At 45.7% G+C, this 24,770-nt stretch overlaps 1 protein-coding gene across 1 annotated transcript in view; it reads left to right on the top strand.

Moving 5' to 3' along the window:
• The window catches only part of DSTYK (dual serine/threonine and tyrosine protein kinase), a 665,420-nt gene that overhangs the window by 262,896 nt on the left and 377,754 nt on the right, over positions 1-24,770 (top strand). Inside the window, exon 3 of the mRNA XM_085651221.1 lies at positions 13,827-14,463. Within this exon, the coding sequence (XP_085507347.1) occupies positions 13,827-14,463 (637 nt within the window). The remainder of the gene's footprint in view (positions 1-13,826; positions 14,464-24,770) is intronic.

Here is a 24,770-nt window from a genome sequence, read left to right as displayed (position 1 = left end):
ATGCACACCACATTCTGCAGGTGTTTGTGAGTCTGCTTGCTACAGGTCATATGTCCCTTTCTGTTGTGATTGCTTAGCGCTATAATGCCACTGACGCAGGCGTGTTTGTGTATACCACATTCAGGGCACAGCTTCCAATCCAATTCCATTTAAACATCTCTGTGCGGTTTGCCCCTTTGCAGAAATGTGTGTATACGGTACATACCATTGGTGTCATCACATTGACTCGTTGTCTAGATCCATCTATTACTGAAATGTGTGAGCGTCCGCTGTAGGTAGATGTGTAAAGCTTCTTGTCACAGGGCGGGCGTTGTGCTTTGTAGACAAAAGGGGTGCTCCTGGCGTGGCCAACGAAGCCCTGTATATATGCTTCGGGTGGCAGTGGTTTCTTGCTCTGTACCTAGTTTAACTCCTGCCATCCAATTCCATATTGCCCAACTTGCTGTGGCTTGTTTATTTAATCTTCCCCTCACCGCCCCTCCCCCTCAAGTGTGCTTAACTTCATAAGGCATTAAATCAGTTGAAAAATGCTTTTTTAATTAACTTTAGTCATTAGCGCGGCGTTTATTTCAGGGACACCACACTTTTTTTTTTTTTACTTTAATAAGCGCGGGCGCCGTCTTCACCACGCTATACAATGCAAAAGGTGTTTCTTTTGGTATTGTAAATAACAATGCCTTTTAATTTTTTTAAAAGCATTGCCATTTACAATGCCAATAACTCCAAAACTCACAGTTGCGAGACCTATTGCATTGTCATTGTTGTTCCCTCCTTTGTTAATAATCTAACTGTAATGTATCCCGTTTTGACCAATAACGTTAGACTCTCCTTAATAGCAAACTCACCTCTTCAATTGGTGATGCCGGTTTTTAGGTCTAGCTTTAACCAACCTTTTTGTTTTTCAATAAAATTATTTACGTTTAAAAAAAAAAATACATTTGTAACATGCAAAGCGGCTCTTAGTCTGCCTTCTTTGTCCATTTGTTTGTTCAGCTGCCATTCACTTCACTTTTTGGTTCTGCCCACTACAGTGTACAGAAGGGGACAGTTCCGCATTGATGTCTGGAGAATCTGAAGTTTGAGTGACACCACTTTGCCCAAGTATTATCATCTTCTGCATACATTCGAGTAACCAGGGATTCCACTAGAAGTTAACGCCACCACAACCAACATTTGAGCCATTTTCTGCCTTGCGCTTCTCTCCGCTCAGGTAGTCCATCTGTAGTAGAATGAACAGAAAGTCATGCAAATTGCAACCTGATGCTTTGCTCCATTGCTCAAAAATTGACCAGTAGTGTGCATGCACAGGTACTACTTAGTGATGTCAGATCACTGCTTTGAAATCCTCTGACTTCAGGGTATGCCATACTGCCAACATTATTTTCTAGATTTCCTTAAATGTGAGCATACCAGGTTAAACACAATATTTTGCAAAGTAGCAAACCTTTTTGCTGGAGCTCTACCAAAAGAAAGTTATTTGATTTTAATGTTTGAGACTGATAGACCGCTTTATTTTACTAAGACCGTAAGTAATTATCAGCTTTGTTAAAAATTGACTTAAAATAGAACGGTCTCTTTCTTTAGGTTCAGGCCTACTAGACCGAACAGCTATCAGGTTGCTAAAGACTTCTTGGGGACAATCTAAAAGCTGACCTAAGAATGCATTCCACCAACTACTTACCATCAGCTTTTTATATTTGTAACTCACATTTGCTTCCTTTCTGTTTGCTGGCTTTGTTTTAGGCAGCCCCTCGTGTCTTTGTGCCTCCCGTGGAGCATAACCTGTTATTCCACAAGTGCTCGCTTTCTGTAAACAGGCTTTTAAAAATTGTTCTTATCGTCATAATTCTTTTTTTTAATTAAAGCTATACACTGGTGCAGTGTATAGCCATCACTTATTACTTATCTCGTGAGCTCTTCTGCATATATATATATCTAATTGATCCCTGCAGTAAGCCACGTCCAGAAGACACTGAGCGAAATTGTGGAGCTGCATTCTTCCCCCAGTGCATAGATGCCCTCCTTTTAGCCAGTATCAAAGCAATTGCCACCAGTTTGCGATTAGCGGGTTGTAGTGATTTAACTAGCCCCAATAAACACATTTGTAGAATACATGCCATCTGTTCAAAAATTATATCTGAATGGGCCTGAGTCACTTGTACCCAAAAACTAGACATTCGTGGGCATGTCCATGCCAAGTGGAGGAAATCTGCTTTGGCAGTTCCTCATCTTACTCGGTGATCGTTTAGTCGTAGACCATTACTTGTGGAGCTGGAGAGGGGTGTAGTAAATTTGCTGCAAGTATTTGAAATGTATGATCCTCAGATTACAATTGGCAGTCAGCCTACTAGTGAGTGCACAGAAAGAAGTCCAGTCCTCCAAAGATAGTGGGGGAGATAACCGTGTTCCATCTAGCCAGGGAGTTTGTTGGGTTCATAGCCATTTCTCCCGGGGAGGCATTATACAACCTGGTTATGAGGCTTTTACATGAGCTACAGCTAGGCAACCCCCTTTAGTGCCCCTAATGTCGGAGGTGCTTCCAGGAAACTGAGGAAAAAGTGCCTTTGCAGCCTCCTTAAGTCTGATAGATAAATATCCGGAGGGGAGTGTTGGGTTGTATGTGGGAGAAGACCTCTATCGATATGCACTGCCCCTCTGGGTAAATGTGCCCCATTGTCTCTAACCCTGCTTTCTATAAGAATGGAGAGTCATATGGGTTCTTGAGTGACGGAGATACCTGGATGCCAAAGTAGTGGGAGTGCCAATGCAAAGACCGGCAATTTTTGTGCTCGATCATCCAATGTGCGCCATGCTGTCGTGGTACTATATATTGTGTTAATTTCTGTATTTGTGATATCCATCCGCTCATGAAGAAGAATGGCTCGGAGAGGTATAGGGTATGCATCATAGCTTTCTATGGCTAGATGCATTAAATATGGGGAAGGATAAAACCAATAGTGTGCCAATTGTGCCTATGCACATAAATAGTAGAGGTACATATCGGGAGCCCCAAAGCCACCTTGTTCATGAGGTTTGGTAAGTGTCTTCCATCTAACTCTGGACTGTGTGGCCAGCCAGGCCAGACTTATTATATGAGATTTGACAGTATTTAAAAAGGCTTTCGGCAATACTATGAGAATACTAACAAACCTATAGAGAAATCTGGGCAATACACCCATTTTCATGAGCGCCACTCTTGTTGTTTTTGCATTTGTCACCCCGAGTGGGAAGGGTATGCTCAGACGTGAGTCCCTTGCTCTCCATGCCACTGGAATCAAGCTATCCTGGCTGACGAGGGCTGAAAGCCCGAAACCGGTCCTAGGATGCTTGTTTCCAGTCCAGGGAGGACCTGGCTTGGCAGTTCGGGCTGGACTGTTCCCATGGGGCACAGGGTCAAGACTGATTTGCATATGGCTGGGTTCAAACTGGAATGGCATGGTGAGCAAAAAAACGATGGATTTAGGCCCAGATCTCTGTACTGGGGTGAATGTATGACATTGTTCTGCATTCTGTCCATCAATTGTTGTTTTTGCACTCTTGTGATAAGGGCAGGTGTATCCAGCAAACTACCTTAACTTCCAGTCGAGAGACCGCCTGTCCATAATTCTGCTTCACAACTATCTCCGTGACTCTATGCACCCAGATTCCCAAATATTTAATGGGTTCCTTACACCATTCAAGGGGGAAGTTGAGCGTATGGGGCTGAAGTTCGCTGTCAGAGGAAATCTGGTTGATTTGTCCCAATTAATGCTCAACCCCGCATACCTCTCGTACCTAAAATGTTTGCGATAAGAGGCACTACATTTGTGGTTGGGTCCAGATGTAGAGTACCCTATCGTCCACGTACAGGGAGATTGCATGGGGCCACTGATTAAATCTTAAGGCTGCCTTTGCGTGCCTCTGTCGAATTATATGCGACAAGGGTTCCAGCATGATTGCAAATTATATTGAGGACAGCGGACATCCTTGCCTCGTATCTTGGCACAATTGCTGTGCGTTCACAGACCGTCGTCAAATGTCACGTTGTGAGGATGCTTGATGTTTACTTTTCTTTCTCTGACTTCAAAGTGAGAGGATTTACTGATAATCCATGTGAAAGGAAAGACATCTTTCAAGCACATAACAAAACTTAAGTGTCTGTAAATGAACAGTGCAAAGATTTTTGAATATATCCGAATTGGGATAGCCCAAATGAAGTTCAGAATTACAAAAAAAAAAATGAAGTGTGGTTAAAACAAGTATTTGAATACAATCAAAACCAATCAATACACTAGGTGATGCCATTTCCACAAATTGTTTGTGCGCTGTCTAATGTTATCACTAAGCGGTATGTCTCTGTAAATGTAATGGTCATTTCAGTTGAAAATGTGTTGTCTGTAATGGCAGTGCACTACCCCACCATGCATACACCACTCTACTTCACAACACACTACTCTATGCCACATCCCTCTGATAGTGTGTCCAACGCCACCCCACTTCACGCTACTCTCCACTACACCTCTAATGTTTAGCCATGCTAAACCGCAGCCACGCTGGAGTACAACATTCCTAAAACACATTGGCAAAACCAATAACTCTTGCATAGGCGCGACCTATTGGCTTTGCCAATGTTTGTTTGCTACTTACAACTCCAAATCAGTGCTGCTTTAGCAGGAGACGCACGAGTTTGCTACAAGCTGCAGACTGGTGCTTAGCTTTACCGGTGACGATTGCAATAGTAGTGCACCTGTGCAGATTCTTTTTTTTGTCTCGGGATAACTCTGAGAAAGAAAGCCTTGGTGATTTTGGGACTCCAGTGAGCTTCAGGCAACAATGCTTCCTTCACTTGCTTTAACAAAAGCTGTGCTTTTTAGGAGGGTGAAACCAGTAAACAAATAGTAAGGGTGCAAATAGGAAAAAGTGTCATTGCTTTTAGAAAACCTTAACTAATGATCATTACAAATGTACAATAATTCAAAATTAGATGAATGTTATAGAAAGAATGCTTTTTGTAAGGTCAATATTATTACAACAGCAATGCACATTTGTTCCAAATTGGACCCATGTGTGAAGATTATGCAGTATAATCCTTTGTTTATGTAAGGTAACGTGTCATGGGCAGGTGATGGTGTGTTGCCCTTTATTTATATCACCGGCCTTTCACTTATTTATTTTTATCTTGTTTAAATGTAGGCCACATCCTTCCTCCGCTTATACTTGTCGAAGGCTGGATTCTTGATTTTTTTTTTTTTGCCCCAGCTTGAAGAAAAGCATGATGTGCTCAGAATCCTAGGGCCAGATGTACAAAAGTTTGAAATTGCGACTCGCAAATTGCGCTCGATTGCGAGTCGCAAATTGCGAGTTACAATTTCAAATGTACAACCGTGTCTGAGACACTGATTGCGATTCCCGATGAGGTCACAAAGTGCGAGCCACATGAATATTAATGAGGCACTCGCAATTTGCAACCCCATAGGGCATGGCTGGCACTCCCAGGGATGGTGGCCTGCTGGGCTCAGCAGACCTTCAGGTCTGGGACTGCTTCTAAATAAAGCAGTTTTTTTTTCATGCGGCTCGTTTTACTTTAAAAAAAAACAAAAAAAACGGTATGCATTTTAAAAAAAATGAAACGTTTTTGTTTAATTTTTTAAGGGCATGTAGTGGTCCCTGGGACCACTGCCTGCCCATTTGCGAATGCATTACCACCCTCTTGAAGAGGGCCGTAAATTGCAAGTGTTTTGCGACCGCAATTGCTTCACAAAACATTCGTACAGGACTTGAGTCGCTATTAGGAAGGGAACGCCCCTTCCTAATAGTAAGTCGCAAAACACTATTTTGCGAGTCGCACATTATTTGCGAGTTGCAAAATAATGTTAGTACATGGCCCAGAGGAAAATTGCATGTGCAAATGGTTCGCAAACCCGTTTCCGCATGCAATTTTCCGTCATACATCTGGCCCGTACTTTCGGCTTCCTCTCCTACCACTCCTGCAACTTCAATGTGGCTTTTAAAATTTCTGCAGCTTGACTTGGCATCACCATTCATTGAAAAACTGAACTAATGAGGCTTGGTGATTTTTGCCATAACTTAAAAAACCTCACTACAGATATTTATTATAATACTGTATGTCCTTTTTTTATCACAGGATGCTCATTTTTCTATAATAGGCACGCGTGGACATGCATATGACTGCGTGCATATGTTGTTGTTTATAACTGAAAGAGACTGGTAGGTATAGATTCCTTACCTTCGAATTACCCTCAGGGGACCGACTGGATCCAGAGAATTTTTTCATGGCAGTTTCCCTGCACGTCGTAAGTTGGCGTTGGTCGACTTCATGTCCGTCGTCGGCGTCGTGTTCACCGGGATGACATTGCGGTGTCTGTTTAGACGTCGCCCCTGCGCACTGACGTCCGTTCTTTCTTTTTCCGCGCCAGCCTAGTGCAGATCCAGACAGAGCTCCCCTTTTAGTCACTTTTTGCCGTCTTTTACGAGTTTTCGACTCCTGGTGTGCGGGGGATGTCCCATCATCAGACTGGCTTCAAGCCCTGCGAGGCCTGTTACAAACTGATGTCTATGACGGACCCGCACCTCGTGTGCCTCTGGTGCCCTGAGCGCGACCACCATCCAAAGTCTTTGTGGGAGTGGTTCCGAAAGCTCTTGGAGCCGAGGCCCGGCAGTCAGCTCAGAGTCGTTGCTGGTCTCGCTCGAGAGGAAGCTCTTGAGACCCGTTGCGTAGCCCCCACACCTCGTGGCACTCAAAGTCTTCCAAGTCTTCGGGTAAGTCATGGCACAAGAAGAAGGCGAAGAAGCACCGGCGCTCTTTCCGTTCTCCCTGTCGGTTAGCTGACGCGATGCGGGACCCGAAGCGTCGTCTCTATAAGGCTCTGTCTTAGGTGCCTACTTCTGGGTCGACTCCATGCCGCCCTCCCTCCCTTTCTGGGAGCCGGAGCATCCCCTACCCAGCTTCGTGCATTTGACGAAGCCCTCCAATCCATCTTTGGGCAGCCTAACTTGGTGGGGGATTCCTGGGTCTTCGATGCCAGTGGCACCTGTGAACCCCGAGGATCCAGGCCTGGATCTGGATAAATGCCAGTCGACCTTACTCAACCTTCCCAGTGGTGATCCCGGCGACGACGCACCTGGCGCCGGTAATGCCCTGACCGACGCCGTCCCCAACCTCACCCCCGTGATGGAACTGGAGCTGGATCGACGTCTTATCAGACGCTGAAGGGTACTTTTGTTCCCCTTTTCATTCCTGATGTTCCCTATTGCCCAGAAGGTAGTGATGAGGATTGGGAGGGGTCACCTGACCTTTTAACAGACCAGCTTGAAGAGCTGGATTGGAGAGAGGACCTGGGTGTTGCCCGTAGTTTGCACACTTCCCCAGACCTTGACATGCTTTTTCCCCCTACTGTGGCTACGGAGGAGGGAGCGCCTTACCCTGTGGTGGTGTTGAGGGCATCTGAGGCCTTGGGCCTGGAGCTTCCTTTAGTAGCGGTCAGGACTAATATCCTGACAGAGGTGCTTCAACCAGCGGCAATCTCCTCTAAATCCCTTTTGCTGTTCAATGAAGCTCTCACTAGCGTCCTTCTGGGCACCTGGTCCAAGCCCAGCACAGGGGCTACTGTGGAACGGACGATTGCCCGCCGCCACCGCCCGGCTGCAGGCGACCCAGATTTCCTCACCCAACACCCTTCCCCCGAGAGCTTGGTGGTACACTTGTCTTCTTCTAAGGGCAAATTCCTTTCTGCTCCCCCCAGACAGGGAATCCAAGAAGCTGGATCATCTTGGAAAGTGCATGCTCTCTTCCTCCAGCTTGGCATTGCGGTCTGTAAACACCGTGTGCCTCTTAGGCAGATACTCCCATACCACCTGGGATACGGTTGGGCAGGTCCTACCTCAGTGCCCGGAGGCGGCCCAGGCCGTTCTCTCCCAAACAGTGGCAGATGGGAGAGACCCAGCAAAATTCACGATTCGCTGTGGACTGTATACCACCGACTCACTGGGCAAAACGATTGCCACGTCGGCAGCCCTTCGGCGCTATGCCTAGTTGAGGAGGTCTGGCTTTTCGGGGAATGTCAATTCAACTTTGCTCGACATGCCCTTTGACGGCTGTCTCCTTTTTGGTGGCAAAGCAGACTCAGGCTGGAGCGTTTTAAGGATTTGGGCTGGAGAGCTTTAAGGTTTTTCGAGCTACAGCCAGATCCTTGAGCCTTGCAGCGTCATCCCGTCCACCCCAGTCTGCTTTTCGCCCCTTTCGTTGCTACGGAAGAGGCACCCAACCATGTCTGGCCCAGTCCAGCCACCGATTCACGCAAGCTGCCCAGCTTTTAAATGGCCGCGGTCGTGGGACCCGGTGGCGTGGGTCTGGGAGCCAGCGAACGGGCCAGTCCACCCTTCCCTCCAGCACCCTCCAAGCCTCCCTAGTCTGACCTTTAAGGGTCACCAATGGCCAGAGGGCAGCAGGATTCGCCATCACCTCCCCCACTGGCAAACCATCACGTCGGACAGGTGGGTTTTGCAAATAGTCCTAGTCCTAGTTCCCATCGAGATGCCCCTCCCTCCATGCCACCGTCTTTCGATCGCATGTCGGAGGATCATTTGGCGCTTCTCCACCAGGAAGTTTCGGCTCTTGGCCAAGGGAGCAATTATGAGGGTTCCTACGCCAGAAGTAGGTTGTGTTTGTTATTCCTGCTACTTTCTGGTGCCCAAGAAGGACAAAGGCCTGCGTCCTATTCTAGACCTCAGGGCCTTCAACCACTTACTCTAGAAGAAAAAGTTAAAAATGCTAACCTTGGCTTTGGTCCTGTCTGCCCTCGGCCCTGGAGAATGGATGGTGGCGCTGGACTTGCAGGATGCCTATTTTCACATCCCCGTCCTGCCAGCCCACAGGATCTACCTGTGGTTCACAGTAGGCCACAAGCATTTTCAGTTGCGCGTGCTCCCCTTTGTCCTTACCAGGGCCCCTCGGGTGTTCACGAAAATGATGGCGGTGGTCACAGCTCATCTGCCCAGATCAGGGGTTCCAGTCTTCTCCCTATCTAGAGTACTGGCTGTTGAAGGCGGGCTCGCACCAAGCTGTCTTCTCCCACCTCCAGACTACAGCGGACCTCCTGCATTCGCTGGGGTTCACTTTCAACATTCCGAAGTCACATCTGACTCCCTCTCAGATGCTCTCTTTCATCGTAGCTGTTCTGGACACAGTGCAGTTTTGGTCATATCCTCCCGAGCAGAGAGTCTGGGATATTTGGGCTATGATACCGATGTTTCAGCCTCTATCCAGGATTTCGGTGAGAATGACCCTGAGGCTGCTGGGCCTCATGGCCTCCTGCATGTGGATCATGCCAGATGGCATATGCGGACTCTGCAGTGGGACCTGAAGCTCCAGTGGGCACAGCATCTGGGGAATCTTTCTGACTATGTCCAAATCTCGGAGAGATCTGCACAACAACTGCAGTGGTGGTAAGCAAACCACGCTTGGGTCAGAGGCAGATCACTCTCCCTTCCCCAACTAGATGTCACAGTAGTGACGGATGAGTCACTCCTGGGAAGGGGCGGCCATCTGGGAGAGGTGGAGATCAGAGGCGTCTGGCCTCCGGCCGAGTCTGGGCTCCATATCAACCTTCTGGAGCTCCGGGCGATCCGCCTGGCACTGAAGACATTCCTTCCCTCTCTGGACATGGCTGGACCATCAGGGCATGACACTGGTGATTTAACACCTGGCAGGTTCTCTGAACGCCGGGGCGGACAAACTCAGCCATTGGTGCCTGGTAGATCACGAATGGCGTCTTCACTCAGAGGTGGTGGAAGGTCTCTTTCAGTGGTGGGGAGAGCCTTGGTTAGATCTGTTCGCCACTGAAGAGAACGCCCAACGTCAGCAATTCTGCGTGTTGAAATTTTAAGGCGGCGCTCGCTCTGCGACGTTTTTCGTTGCAAGAGGAACTGCGGCATTCTGTACGCCTTTCCGCCTGTACCACATCTGCCCCAAATGCTGAATATCTAGTACAACCGGGCCCAAGTTATTCTTGTGGCTCCGGACTGATGACAAAGAGTCTAGTACCCAGAGCTCCTGAGCATGGCCATCGATCCTCCACACAGACTGCCTCTTCGGGAGGATCTTCTGTGCAGCAGCAGGGGAGGGTTCTTCTCCCGAACCTGTCCAGCCTCCACCTCCTTGCGTGGAGATTGAGCAGCGACAGTTGAAAGCTTTTGACCTTCCACCCGAAGTCTGTGATGTCATCTTGCCAGCCAGGCGTCCCTCTATGAAAACGGTATTCGCCTGTCAATAGAATAAGTTTGTGGCATGGTGCACAGCAAAGGCTGTGGATCCCCTTTCTGCCCCTCTTTCGGAGGTCCTTTTGTATATAGTTCCTTTGGCACAGCAGGGCTCTGCTCTGGGCACTCTTAAGGGCTATCTTGTGGCCATCTCTGCTTTCCTTCGGCTACCAGATCAGCTTTCTTTGTTCAAGTCCCATATTGTAAATAGGTTCTTTAAGCTCATTACTCATCTCTTTCCTCCATATCCCTTCGTAATGCCCCAGTGGAACTTAAACCTTGACTTTGTGCACTCCCGTCGAGCCTCTTCACAACTGTCCTCTCATTTTTCTCATTCTGAAGACAGCTTTCCTTGTTGCCATCACCTGTGCTTGCTGAGAGAGTGAGCTTAAAGCTCTTTCAAGCACCCTTCCTTCTCTGTGCATCCGGACAAAGTGGTGCTTAGGACGAGACCATAGTTCCTTCCTAAAATGGTTATGCCTATTCACATTGGGCAAACCATTACTTTGCCCACCTTTTTCCCACCTCTGCACCCTTCCAAGGAGGAGGAGAGACTCCACCGTCTGAACCCTAAACGTGCGCTGTCCTACCTTGACAGCACAATAGATTTCGGGGGGGTGATCAACTCTTCGTTGGCTACATGGGTGCCGAGAAAGGTTAGGCTGTTCAAAAGTGTACCATCTGTAGATGGGTTGTCGATTGTATTGAAATCTGCTGCGCTTTGGCGTAAAACGAACCTCCAATGGGGCTTCGAGCTCATTCCACCAGAGCTACGGCTGTCACGACTGCTCTTGCACCCAGAGTTCCCCTCCTTGACATCTGTCAGGCAGCCACGTGGGCATCCTTGCATATGTTCACCAGACATTACTGCCTGGACAGCCAAGTCCGGAGGGACGGCTGTTTTGCCCGTTCGGTCCTCCAGGACTTTCTGGTGTGAACTTGGTTCGCAGACACTTCTCCAGGGTTCTAGGGACAGGGACTCCCTTGCGTGACCCTAGTGTTAGTGCACCAGTGGGGTCAGTGTCTTGCATGGTTCTGTGCTTCTGGCGTGGAAAGTCGTGTCAGAACGGTCGTCAGCGCGCAGGGACGGTGTCTAAATAGACACCGCAACGTCATCCCGGCTAATACGATGCCGACGGACGCGGAGTCGACCGACGCCACCTACCGACGCGCAGGGGTAATACTAAGAAAAAATTCTCCGGATCCAGTCTAGCGCCTGGGGGAAATTCTAAGGTAAGGAATCTATAACTAACATATGTCTTTTACAGATACATCGTTACTGAAGGTAAGTAACTTGTTTTTCTGTCTGTGTACTGATTGACTAGTAGATCTCAGAATAAACTGTTTGAAGGGTAAATCTAATTCCACTGCTCATAGCTAGAGATGTCCTTCCCAATGTAATTGCATTTATGTGATTTAGCCTAGGGGCCCTGCTTTCTTAAAGGGTATTATATACCCACTTAGTTTGACACTGCACCATCTTTAGACTCGCTATTCTGATTATTAAGTGAACTTGGAAATCAAGAGCAAGGATGGCAGAAGCCCATGTCGGCTAGTTGTTCTCTAATAGATGTCCAGTGTTGCATAGTGGTATTTCACCTTGAATGGCAAGCTGGTTGCTGAGAGACTTGTCCTGACAACTAACTGACAAACTTAGATCTATAACCATCCTTTCTTTCTTTCTTCATACATTGGTCAGTTCAACAAGAGTCTTTCCAGTTCCCTGGCCTATTTTTTTCCCCCATACCTTTATCAACCTTTATCAATATATTCATTACCTCCACTCTCTCACCCCAAGCCCCATACCACTACTATGATCCCCAGAATAACCCTTTTAAGACTCTTCCCTACTCCACCCCTCGTTGCATCTCATACTTCTTTTTGCTATTCTGATCCCCCAAAACAAGCCTTTCTAAACCCTCCATCTGACTCTTCCCCCTCCCTTTTACTCATTCTAAGCCTCTCCCTACTGCTGTGCTCCCAAAAAAAATGAAATCTAAATCCTTCCCTCCACTATCCTTTTCAATCCAAATAACAGACTAACATGTCCACCACTCAAATATTTTCATATTTCACTATACTAATTCACCACTAATCCTTTATGGGTTCCGGAGTAGCATGCTACTCGCTGAAAAAGTGCTTTGACACCTCGTCAGGGCTCGCAAGCGCTATATAAATGAAAACCTTTTTCCCTTCTCTATCCCTCCACTATCCTTCTTACTCCAAATAACTGACTAACCTATCCACCACTCAAATTACTTTCATATCTTCACTATACTAATTCACAACTAATCCTTTATGGGTTCCGTAGCAGCATATAAATGCAATTACAATACAATACAATTACAGTATACATTTTTACTTCCACCCAGAGCAGCACGGAGCAGTGGATTCGCGCACCTAATCTATTGGCTTTCTTCACTGTGAGTTGTGAGTGATGCCATTTTGCTTGTACAAATGAGCATATCAATTTAAAATGTGTCCACCTCGGTGCCAGGGCTAGTGTGCACATATTTACTTTTATTTATCTTTTAGTATTTTCTTTTTCTGTCAGTCTATTTTTTTTTTGGGGGGGGGGAGCGGGGATCCCTTGCCCACCAAATTTAGATGGTGGCATTTTTTTTTCTTTCAGACTTTAAATGCCTAATGCGTATGTATGCAAAATAATTTAAAAAATAGAGCCTTGCCCAATGCTAGACCTATTGGCTTTGCCATTGCTTACTTTATGCAGACTATTCCGCTATTTAACCAATTAATAGGCACGTTGATTTGGAACATTAATGTTTTGATCCTGTATGAAATACAATTGTACTGAGCCAGCTTTTATTTTAAATATTGCAGAAAATACAAAGGAGGGTGATGTCCATAAAATACTGTTAATAATCTGAAGAACACCATATTGAACCCAAGAGACAGTCCTCGGTTAGACTCTTGTATTTCCACCACATTCCTTCTCATTTTGTCTCTAAATTCCTTTTTTATCTTTCAACTTTTCCTGTCCCCCTTTGCTCCCTTTCCCCCAACAGCAGACCAGAAAAGTTCTAATTTATTATAAATTATCTTTCAATTTACTTGTTACACTCTAAATCTGACTTCAAGAACATTTTTGCAAATTAACGGTACAGTAACTCTGGAACCTTGCTTGGACAGCCGTGCTGATTGATGATCTGCAAAAAGCACTGTTAATTTCATAGTACCAAAGGCTGTACCCTTTCTGACTTTGGGTACATTAGAGAAGATTTGGAATACAAAGATGAAGTGGTCATTGGCATTCTTCCATAACTTTGTCTGCAGGACAGTTGTTCAATGGCAAATCTTGCATTATTGGATGCCCATAGCTCTTCTGTGGTAAGTTTCAGAAGTCTGACATAATATTGAGTGTTTTGTAATCACTGTCCAGTGCATAAACCGCCATCATTTAATGACCCTAATGGGCTGCAAATGTACATGTCTAAATGTTGCGTCTTGGTTGTATACTACAAGATCTAGTGAAAAGTTCACTCCTTTCCACAGTGAGGTAGTAGCCAGTTGATTCCAATCTAAAAATGATCTCTCCCTTTCCTTTCTAGGAAGTTGAGATTGTGGTTGCCCCCTGCAGAAGCTCCCAGTCGGCAGAAGTCACTTTAGGTGACTACGTCAAACAGTTCCTACCTGTGGTCATCTATTCCATTAGTGAGGAGAGACTTTCACCAGCAGACATACATGAACTCCAAGAGATCAAAGACAAGTTTTCCTTGCCGATTTTCTTTGTTCGGGTACCAGAGCCAGGAATGAACCTGTTGCCCTCTTGCGATGCAGAGAATGAGCGCTCTACCCTGTACTTTCAGCTAGCAGATATAAATTACCTGCAACCCACCTGCTGTTCGACTCGGAGCATGCTTGTGGAACAGTTTGATCGGCTCGGACAGATCAGCCTCTTTGCCCGACAGGTGCTGAAGGTCCACTTGGTGGACATAGCCACAGGACTGAACCAAATCCATAACCGGAGCTTGGAGTTCTTCATCAACCAAGCCTTTGACATGCAACGGGACCTACAAATCACGCCCAAGCGTCTGGAGTACACACGCCAGAAGGAAAATGAACTCTTCGAGTCACTCAAAAGCATCGCCAGCCGTGAGCAGGAAGGGATGAAGGATATGATTGTGGAGACTCTGAACAACATGAAGGATGAACTGCTGGAGGATGCAGCGAACATGCAGTTCAAAGGTAATGCATGGCTGCCTTTTTTGTTTAGATGCTTTGCTTTCACATTGCAAAGGGATTTTGTGCAACTTATGGTAAATGTATTACAAGTATAGTGCAGTTATTTAGAGATTAAATGGCAGTGCGATAGGACAGTATTGGAAAATAACCAATTTGTCTACATACTTATTAACAAATAAAGCTACATGTGCCAGCTAAGACATCAAGGATATGGTAATTGAAATTAAAACCATGCATATGAATGTTAAATATGCTCAGGTAGACATGGATTGGAGGGTTTTGTTTTTAAACTATTAAATGTGTTTAATGGCCCCATAGTAAAGGAAATAACAGTGTTTCAAATGTGGAACATTCAGGGAACCTGAATTGAAATAAACCTTCTAAAATTATGTTGTAGTGATTGACTGATAAAAGATTTAAAAAAATCCTCCTCTCCCTTGCTCTCCTGCCTTACCAACTCTTTGGAAATTGCCTGTATTGCAAAAAGGAACAGTAACTTTAATTTGTTCAGTCGCCTCCTGTGAGACCACCAGTCCCAGTGTCCTCTCTTTTTGCAGGAGTTCCCCTGTTTTTCACCCATCTGCTGGATACAACTGGCCCCACTCTGTGTACTTATCTATTTTGGCCGTGGCTATCTTTTGACTTAATGGTATTCATCTACAGTGTTGGACTGACTTCTATTAGAAATTCCAGTCTAGCTGGCTGTTCTCACAGGGTTGGGTGTGGTGTTTCTGATGGATACTTTTAACTGCAGATTCCTCACTCGTAAAATACCCCCAGGTGCCAGACTGGATCTGGAAGCCTTTTCAGCATGGCCCCTGGGTACCACTAGGTTGCGTGGTGTGGCTTGCCCGTTGACCCTTCTCTGTCCCCAGAAGTGACAGCTGGAGCTGCAATAAGCGCCACCATAGCATGCAGATGTCTGTTCTCTTTTTTTCTGCGTGTTTGTACGTGGACCCAGGGCTCGCTCCTTTTAAAAAAAAAAAAAAAAAATGATTTTATTTCTTTCTCAGTTGACAAGATTTTTTTCTCTCATATTACTTTGTGGTGTGCAAGGAAACATGTCCCCTATGAAAGCTACAGGATTACGCCTTGTATGGAATATCTCAATCAAATGACTGACAGATCACCACAAGGTGTTTCTCTGATGTATTGGTTTGGCCCAAGACTCCATCGTTCAGGGAGTGTGCCCTGATTACCCCGAAGATGATCTGGGAATACAAAGCCAAGCTGTAAGTTGCCGAGCTCCGCAGGAAGTCTCATAAGGCCAGCTTCAAGCTAATAGTATGGACTTGTTCCGCTCTCTGGTTGGGTCCCATGGTAGGATGTCTTTGTGGTCCAAGTCTTCATTTTGGTCCACATCTGGGAAGTCACGAGAAAGTCCAGGTGCTTCTGGTCTTGCTCCCGGTTCCTTACCAGGAGCTGATTCCTCTGCTAATTATGCTGCACCCTGAATTTCCAGGTTCCCTAGTGATGCACAACAGATTAAGGCATTTAGGCAGACAATGTTCTGCATCTTCGGAACACTGACTCCCTTTGCTACACTTTCATACTCATAGAAACATCCAGTCTGATTACCGCTGGCTGATCTGCCTAAGGTACCACCTGAACCCACTTCGGGTTCAACTTCAGAGGCGACTAGAAAGTCCGGTACCACATTGCATGCGGATTCCTGCTGCTTCTCGCCACCGATGATGGAGGAGAATGTTGATCGCATTGTTCTTGCTGACTCTAAACCGAATCAGTCTTGAACTTGGCCAAAGCAGTCTCTTGGCACAATTCCTACGAACCTGGCACCAATACACTTTGACTCCGATAAGACACTGACTTTGCCAAGAAGCCACGCTCCAGTACTCCACCCTCTTTTCAGATCGTACTCTGACCAGAGCCGACAAGCGTCTGGTGATTGTGATGTGACAAATACGATGACCATTTTAAGTGGACCTACTAGAGGCTAGTGGGCTGTACACTACCCTTGTCTTGTGGCTAGGTTCTCCCACTTGCCCTTCTACGGAAGAGTCTGCCTCATTCGCCATGGTAGTCAAACGTGCGGCTGAAGTACTAGATATACAGTTGCCTTCTATTGAGGTAAAAACTAACCTCCTCACTGAAGTGTTACAGCCTGGAGAGACTTGGAATGGCAATTGATGTTCAACAGTGCTCTGACTGACACCATCATGGACACTTGGGGTAAATCCTGATCATGCCTGCCTCTAAATAGACCGGTAGTACGTCACCAAAGACCCACTCCAGGCGTCCCTACCTTTGTGATGCTAAACCCTTCTCCTGAGAGTCTGATTGTACAGGCCTCCACTAGCTGGGTTAATCCAATTTTTTTTGACTACTCCTCCTGACCCCCTTGCAGGACAGCAGGATAGATACTCAAAACAAATTGATGCTATTGAGAAGAGTATGTTTTCTTCTGGTAGCTTCCATCCCCCCCCCCCCCAAACTCCGATTACTTTACACCAGCTGTTTGCTGCATCTGGTACTTCCATGCATTATCGCACATGGTCATAGAGATCTTGCCACCAGTAACAAAGCTTTCATGCCAACTTGTCTCAGACCATTAAAGATGACCAAGATGCAACCGAGTATGTTAGAAAGTCATGCCTGGACACGACTGACTATTTAGGAGAACGTTAGTCACTAATAAGCCGGCAACACCCAGGTCCATAGGGACAGCCAACCTCCTATTCCTCAGACCCTCTGGCAGCAGCAGCTTCCAAGCCATTTTAATTTGCCTTTAGCAGCACATGACCACCCGGTGGAAGAAAGGATCATTCATTTTCTCCACAGTTGGCACACTGTAACATCTGAAACGTGGGTCTTGTAGATAGTCAAAGGAACATAGCTGGAAAATGAACAGAAATGAGACCAAGAAACAAAGTAGTGAAAGAAAAAAAAAGTCAGAAAAGCGTGGGCTGCATGGTCCTGTTTTTTCAGCTTTCTAAGCCTTATGGAAAATGGTGCACAGTGTTTTTTTTAAAGTACCATTTGGATAGCTGCATATTGTCAAACGAGTTATTTATCATGTGAGCTACTTCGAAGCAGCCTGAGAGTTACTGGTAGTTCGCGATCAACCTGTTTGAGACCTCTGTTTTATACCGACAGTGGGACAAGTTTGTTGCCTGGTGTCGTGCCTGTTACAAGTGATTGTTTCAAGCCAAACTATTAGATGTATTAACTGTTTTTTCTGTCTTTGGCCCAGCAAGAACTTGCAAAAGGTACTGTGGTTTTTTTTTGGTAACCAATTTTTATTGATTTTGATTGCAACAAAGAAAACAGCACCATACAAAAGTACATCGTAAAAGGCACGACCAAGGCACAAACATATCACATTGGCATAAAAGGTAGACTAACATAACGCCGATATCGGCATACCCAATCTAGATAGCGTAGCAGTCCAAATTAGTCTTCTATCACCCCAACCCACATTTGACGAAATTTCGTAGAACAACCCCTGGCCACATAAAGAGGCCTTTCCTGCGCGTCACACCAGTCTACCCCTCTGCGCCAGCGCGCCAAAGTAGGTGCGGTAGAGTTCAGCCAGTGAGCTGCAATGACCCTCTTGGCTACTGCTAGTGCTGTGTTAAGGAAAAGCTTCTCAGCCCTGTTGCCATCCAGCCCCTCGGTGAGGCCCAGGAGAACGTGTGTAGGGTCAAGAGGAACCTCCCAGCCCAGGACCTCCGTGAGCTCCCCCGTTACGGATTCCCAATAACCCTATATCGCAGGGCAAAGCCATACCATATGATCGAAGTCTGCCTGGTAGTGAAGACAGCGGGGGCAGAGGGCATCAGGTCGAAGCCCCGCGCGGTGAAGACGCAGCGGTGTGAGATATGCAGCATGTAAGAAGTATATTTGGACTAGTCGAAGGCTTGCCGAGACCGCAATTATTTTATGAGCCATCAGGGCGTCTCTCCAGTCAGCGTCTTCCAGGGTCCCGAGCCAACCCTCCCACTTATCCCGGAGTTGAGAGAGGGAATTGGGGGTGTTATTTGTGAGGGAACGCTAAATACAGGAGATCCCTCCCCTTCCCAGATCGCCAGTCATGACCTGAGCTTCGGGTGAACTATACTCTGGCAAAGAGGTGCCATTTGATATATAGGAGCGGAGGGCATGGCGTAGTTGCAAATACCGGAAAAACTGGGAGGAGTGGAGGGAGTGTCGGGCCTGCAAATCCTGAAAAGAGCGTAGATGAGTACCACTCCAGACACCGCCCAGCAGGGAAATCCCGATGAGGTCCCATAGCCGGAACCCCAGAAGAGAAGCAACGTCCCGGGGTCTGGTGCGACACCACAAGGGGGTATACTGGGTCAGCTTGCCCGACCAGCGGATATGACGCAGGGAGGCCCGCCAGGCCAAGAGCACTCCGGGAGAGCTTGGGGAACAGCATCTCCGTACAGCATCCCCTGGATAGTGGGAAAGCCTAGGGTGTGCAGTTCCAGATGGTACGCCGGGTCGGACCAGCCGCCGTTAAACCAGTCGTGCACTGTTGCTAAGTAATAGAGATATAGGCTCGTCATCCCAAGACCTCCATCGAAGGGTGGGTTTTGGCACTGGGCCAGGGCCAGCCTGGGCCTCCGTCTCCCCCATCCCCCCCCCCCCCCATAAAAACTTAGTGGCCAAGCCATCCATCTCACGGAACCAGGACCTAGCGAAGTAAAGATGTGTATTTTGAAGCATGTAGAGAAAGCGAGGTAGAATCATCATTTTGAAAAGGGCTATCCTGCCCAGAGTGTTTAGGGGTAGTGTACGCCATTTAAGGAGATCAGCGCGGACCCGCTTAACCAGTGGGGTGACGTTAAGTGACCAAGCAAGTTCGGGAAGAAGGGCCACCCATAACCCCAAATACTTGAAGGACTGCCGCCGAAGGGGGATCGTCGACTGTCAGTCAAAGCATTCACGTGACAAGTGAAGGGGAGCCAAAACGGACTTGCCCGGATTTAACCGAAGGCCGGAGGTGTGTTCAAAGAGGTCCAGGGCCCGAAGGCATCGGGGCCCCGATCGGGCCGGGTCCGCCAGAAACAGCAGCACATCGTCTGCATAAAGCGCAATCTTATCCTCCTCAAAACCGGGCCGCCTCCATCCAGTGAGAGATTGGTCAAATCGAATAAGGCAAGCAAGGGGCTCCAAAGCAAATAGGATCGGCGAGAGGGGGCACCCCTGCCTCGTACCTCTGCTAATGGGGAAGGGACGAGACAGAGCCCCATTGACAAGGACCTGCGCCCGGGGCCGACAATACAGCGTCCTCACCAGGTTGCGGAAAGAGATTCCGAAGCCCATCTGCTCCAACACTGCCTCCCAATAACCCCAGTCGACTGAGTCGAAAGCCTTCTCAAAATCTACAAGAAGGAGAGACAAATAGGGAGACCGCAAGTGCCGGTTCGCAAGAGCAAGATGAAAGCGTCTGAGACAGTGTGCAAAAGGTACTGTTAAAGGTTACTGGTTAGCCCTTTCAGCCTTTTTGCGATTACTGGACCAGCCGTCTTTGTTGGAATTACGCATTGTTTTCTTAAACGTTTGGTCCAAATGGTTCCTCTGAAGCCTTTCCTGATGCCTCAGTGGAACCTTAATGTGATCCTTACTTTTCTTATGTATACCCTTTTTGAGCTGTAACACAGTTGTCCCTTATGTCTCCTGATCCTGCAAATGGACTTTCCCATCAAGACCACCTCAGCTCATCACATAAGTGAGCGGCCCTACACCACCATCTTTCAGGACAAACTGGTGCATAGTACTGAAGCCGCCTTTCTACCCAAGTTATGACTCTCATGTCCTAATGTTTTTTGCTCCACCTTACCCCTTGAAAGAGGAGGAGAGACTTAATTGTTTTGTCTGCAAAAGAGCACTGAGATTTTACATCGATTACACCTAAAACCATCGGGAGGACGATCGGCTGCTTTTTGTGGAGTTCTCTGGGGATAAGAGTCAAGTCAGAGCAGAAGATGGCTGTATCCAGGTCGCTTGTCCTCTGTATCGACATCTCATACATGTTGGCCAAAAAGAAGCCCCCCGAGGAATTGAGGGCTTGCTACACCATGGCTTGTCCTAGATTTTTGTCAAGATTCTATGTGGGCATCAGGGCAACTATTCACAAAGCACTACCTGCCTTGACGGCCAGGTCCAACAGGAATGGCACTTTGGGTGTTCAGTCCTGCAGTATTTCTTGATTCAAGTTGTTCCACAGACTCCACACAGGAGAGCAGGAGTACTGCTTTGGTATCATTTCAACAGGTGGGAAATCTGCCATTAGAAGTATCTGTCAGGAGAACTATTTACTTATCTTCGATTCCTCACAGACCTCTCACCTCCCCCTGCGGAATGGACTCTCTTCCATCTAAAATGTTATCAAAGCAGAGTTCTGCACACTGGCTTGAACAATTTTTTGGAGGGGCCTCTTTTCCAAGGTTGTGGACAGTGTCCAGAAGGAAACTGACGTCAGTGCTCTGGGGTGCCAATATGATGGCTCCAACTGTCATTTCTGGGCAGAGAGGAGTCGACACGAAGCTGCTCGACAAAACCTGCAGGAGCTCTGCTGAAACATTTTTGGGATCCAGTCTGGCACAAAGGAATATTCTACAGGTGGGAATTCTGCAGTTAGAGTATCCAACTGAAAGAGCATTACTGAAGATAAATAACTTGTTGTCTGGAAAGTTCAGCTTGTGAATTCCTGTTCCTTTACACTGGAATTCCCCTCTGATCATTGATACCTATTCCGGATGCAATGCCTGCCTCATCGGTAAGAGTACGTAGCACAATCCCCCAAGCTGGTTAAGCTTTTCAGTACCTTTGTGTGGGTCATCAGCCCACTTTAGGGTGTTCAATCAACCTGTTCAAGAGTGGCATACATTTGTAACACCTTGCAGAAAAGCTCCAGGTCATGAGCCTTGTCTTGCTTATACGTGGCAAACTTTTTATACCAACCAAATTTCTGAATGTAACATTGGAGTGCTTCTGCCTCCGCATCACATGGAAGAGGGTGGAGGCATTTGAGAGATTTGGCCTTGCAAGACTATTCGATTCCCAAAGCCTCACAGCTAATCCCTTTCCTCATAAATTGAGCGAGACTCCCTCCAGGTTTCGGGAGCATTGCATCAGTACTACTGCTTACTGTGCCCATTGCCCATGGTCTAAACAGTCTAAATATGCTGACACCTTCTTGACTAGACGTATAAATAAGACATTCAGGAGTTCAGATTAACTGGTGAACAAGCATAACCATTGTGTGAAGCGCAAAATAAAGGAAGATGGCAAGGAAAAAAATGCACCATTCAATAAAGTCTTTGAAACCTCTTTCAGGAACTTTAGTTATCTGGGGAAGTCAGCCCATAAAAACATTATGTTGGGTACCAAAAGTAATGATTGGACCTTGAGTGCCACCTTTTTCTGATGATTTTGAGAAACTCATTTAAAAAAATTGAACAGGAGCTTTCCCTTTCTCATTTATATTGCTGCTACTGGACATCTACACACATGATGCAACTACTTTGCTTCCAGCTGATCAAGTGTCACAAGTCTTATGGGGTGGTCTCTGTTGTACATTTTGGTGAGATAACAAACATATCTTAAACTCTTCCTGTCTTGGTTGAAAGGCCTTTACAATTAATTCAAAATGACTATATCTATTTTAATTGTATTTATACAGGTTTTACTACCTCTGAGGCGTTAAAAGGCCATTCGGCGAGTAGCACGCTACTCCTGAACCCAAAGGATTAGTGGATGATTACTATAGGGAAATATTAGGTGTTAATTTGAGTGGTGGACATGTGAGTGTTAGTTTGATTGAATAAAATAAGAGGGATACTGGAGGAAAGAGTCTAGAAAGAGGTATTCAGACTATCGTGGTAGTAAGATGAGATTTAAGATGAGTCAAAGGAGGGTAAAGTCTAGGAAGTGTTATTTGGGAGATCATCGTGGTGGGGTGAGTCAAGGAGGGATAGAAGGGGGGTAGAGTCAAGAAAGGGTAATTAGGGAGATATAGGATGAGACAGTAGTGCATTGGAGGTAGTTGAATGCTTTTGTTTCTCTACAGTTGGAGTAAAGTAATAACTGTGTAGATACATAACTACATTGAAGGTATCCATGTACAAGGAAAAAAATAAGAGATCCTTGTATTGTATAAAATTCCATTTGTGCATGTACGGATAGGTAGTTAGAAACTCAGCCTTTCAAGTTTTGAATGTAAAGTTAATTTATTTGTGTATTTTTTTTATTTATATTTTCCTCAATAGTGCAGCAATTATAGATATATTTAATCATATTTACATATTGTGATAAAATAAAACTGAGACCATTAATGTCTAATCAGATATATTTGTGCTAAGCATAAAATGTGTGTGTGTGTATATATATATATATATATATATATATCATTATTAATATTTACATTTGTTAAGCAGACCTAAAGAATATCTATAGATTTTTAAACCATAAGTAGTATATCCGTTTGTACAAAGAAATGCTCTTATCCATGTACATACATATAGGAAAACTATAGTTTTCATGCATAGGCATATGCTGTACATTTACAGCGTTACAGTATGGTGGTCAAGAACCAACTCTTGAGTAATCTAATGAAGATAAGGTAGCTATCTGTGGATCTTATATTTGGGGTAATGAATTTCATAGTTAGGCTGCTTGAACTGAGAAAGATATACCACGCATTATTTTCCTTTTTTTTTTTTTTTTTTTTTTTGTATGGTGGGGTTTTGAGGCCAGGTGGCAATTTGGAGCGTAGGTTCCTTTGTTGTATGTATTTGGTAATGTTATTCCTGATAAAGTGATCCTGTTCTATGTTTTGCTTTGTGCGTGATACCAGACAGCTTGAAGGTGGATCATCTGGCAACCAGTAATCAATGTACAAACCTCAAGGCAGGGGAGTTGTGTGGGCTGTGGCTTTACATGTAGTAGTAGTCTGGCAGCTGAGTTTTGAATCTGTTGTAGTCTTTTCATAGTTGATAAAGAGGATCAATGATAAGAGGCCTTTGCGGTAATCCAGTTTAGACAGTATACAAGAAGGCTAGACTTTGTGTGGAAATCCTAGGTGGAGAATTATCTTGTTAACTTGTCCACTTGGGCACCTTTTGATAATTTGGATATCATGACAATTTTAGGGTTCCTTACTTCCATAGATACTTTAGGAGGTGGTCCTCGATTGTCAGGCCAGGTGCATAGCGGGTCATACTTTTTCAGACTCCATGTGAGTATTTCAGTTTTGAAAGCATTCAAATTGACATGGCTGCATGTCATCCACTTATCAATGTCTGTGGTTACTGGAGATTTTTGAGGTTCCAATGTCTTTGGGGCTTTCCAGTTCAAGAAGTATTTGTGGCATCTGCATAGTTACAGCATGTGAGCTGAAATTCATTGATCATTCCTGGTGAAATGAAGCCTGGCGGGACCCCTGCTTTTGTGGAGTATACGGTTTGGATGAGAGAGTGAGTATGGATGGCGTGTTCTGTTTTGAAGGTAGGATGTGATCCAGTTGAGAGCATTCCACTCTATGCCGGCATCTTAGTCTTTGAAGTAGAGTGTCATGGTAAACTATGTTGACGGCAGCTTAAATTTCCACCCGGAAAAGTTGTGCAGCGATTTTCCTTCCAGCCCCCCCTCCCTGTTCTGTTCTAATATAATTTTAAAGTCATCCGAGATGGAGACGAGTGCAGATAATGTTCCTCTTCCTGGTCTGAATCCTGTTTAAAAGTCAAAGTATGGAGTTCTCTTCAATGAAATGTGACATCTAGTCGGATGCTGCTCTTTCTATCAGTTTGCCAAGGAAAGATCCAATTGTAATTGGTTTATAGTTTGGATCATGCAGGTCCAAGTTTGTTTCCTTTATTGATGGGCTTATGTATGCCTATTTTAAGTGTTCTGGAAAGATTCCTGTAGTTAAAGAATTGATGATCCTTCTTACTGGTGTGGCTGGAGAAGTAGCTAAAAAAGAATATTTGTGAAGATTTGCGGTGGGCAAGTGTCAGATGGGCAGCCGGCTGGCCTGCTTGTTTTGACAAGATCCACAAATTCACTTTGTGATTATTTATTTATTGTATTTTAGAGGGTTTTTTTTTGTGCGAACTTGACCTGAAGGTATCCTGGTTGTTTGAAGGAATGCAGAGGCTAGGTTAACCTACCCTTGGAGGGGATTGTTGGAAAAGGGTTAATGCTGGTGGTTTTCCTTTTGTTTTCAATAAGAGTCCAATATGTCTTCTCTGGTTGTGTAATGATTTGGCAGTAAATTCTTGAGTAATGGGATGAGTTCCTTCTGTGCATTTAGGTTTACGAAATACAGTGAGAATTTTTTACAAAAT

This window comes from Triturus cristatus, chromosome 1_1 (assembly GCF_964204655.1).
Source record: "Triturus cristatus chromosome 1_1, aTriCri1.1, whole genome shotgun sequence".
Lineage (NCBI taxonomy): Eukaryota > Metazoa > Chordata > Amphibia > Caudata > Salamandridae > Triturus > Triturus cristatus.
This window is presented reverse-complemented; position numbering and strand designations above follow the sequence as displayed.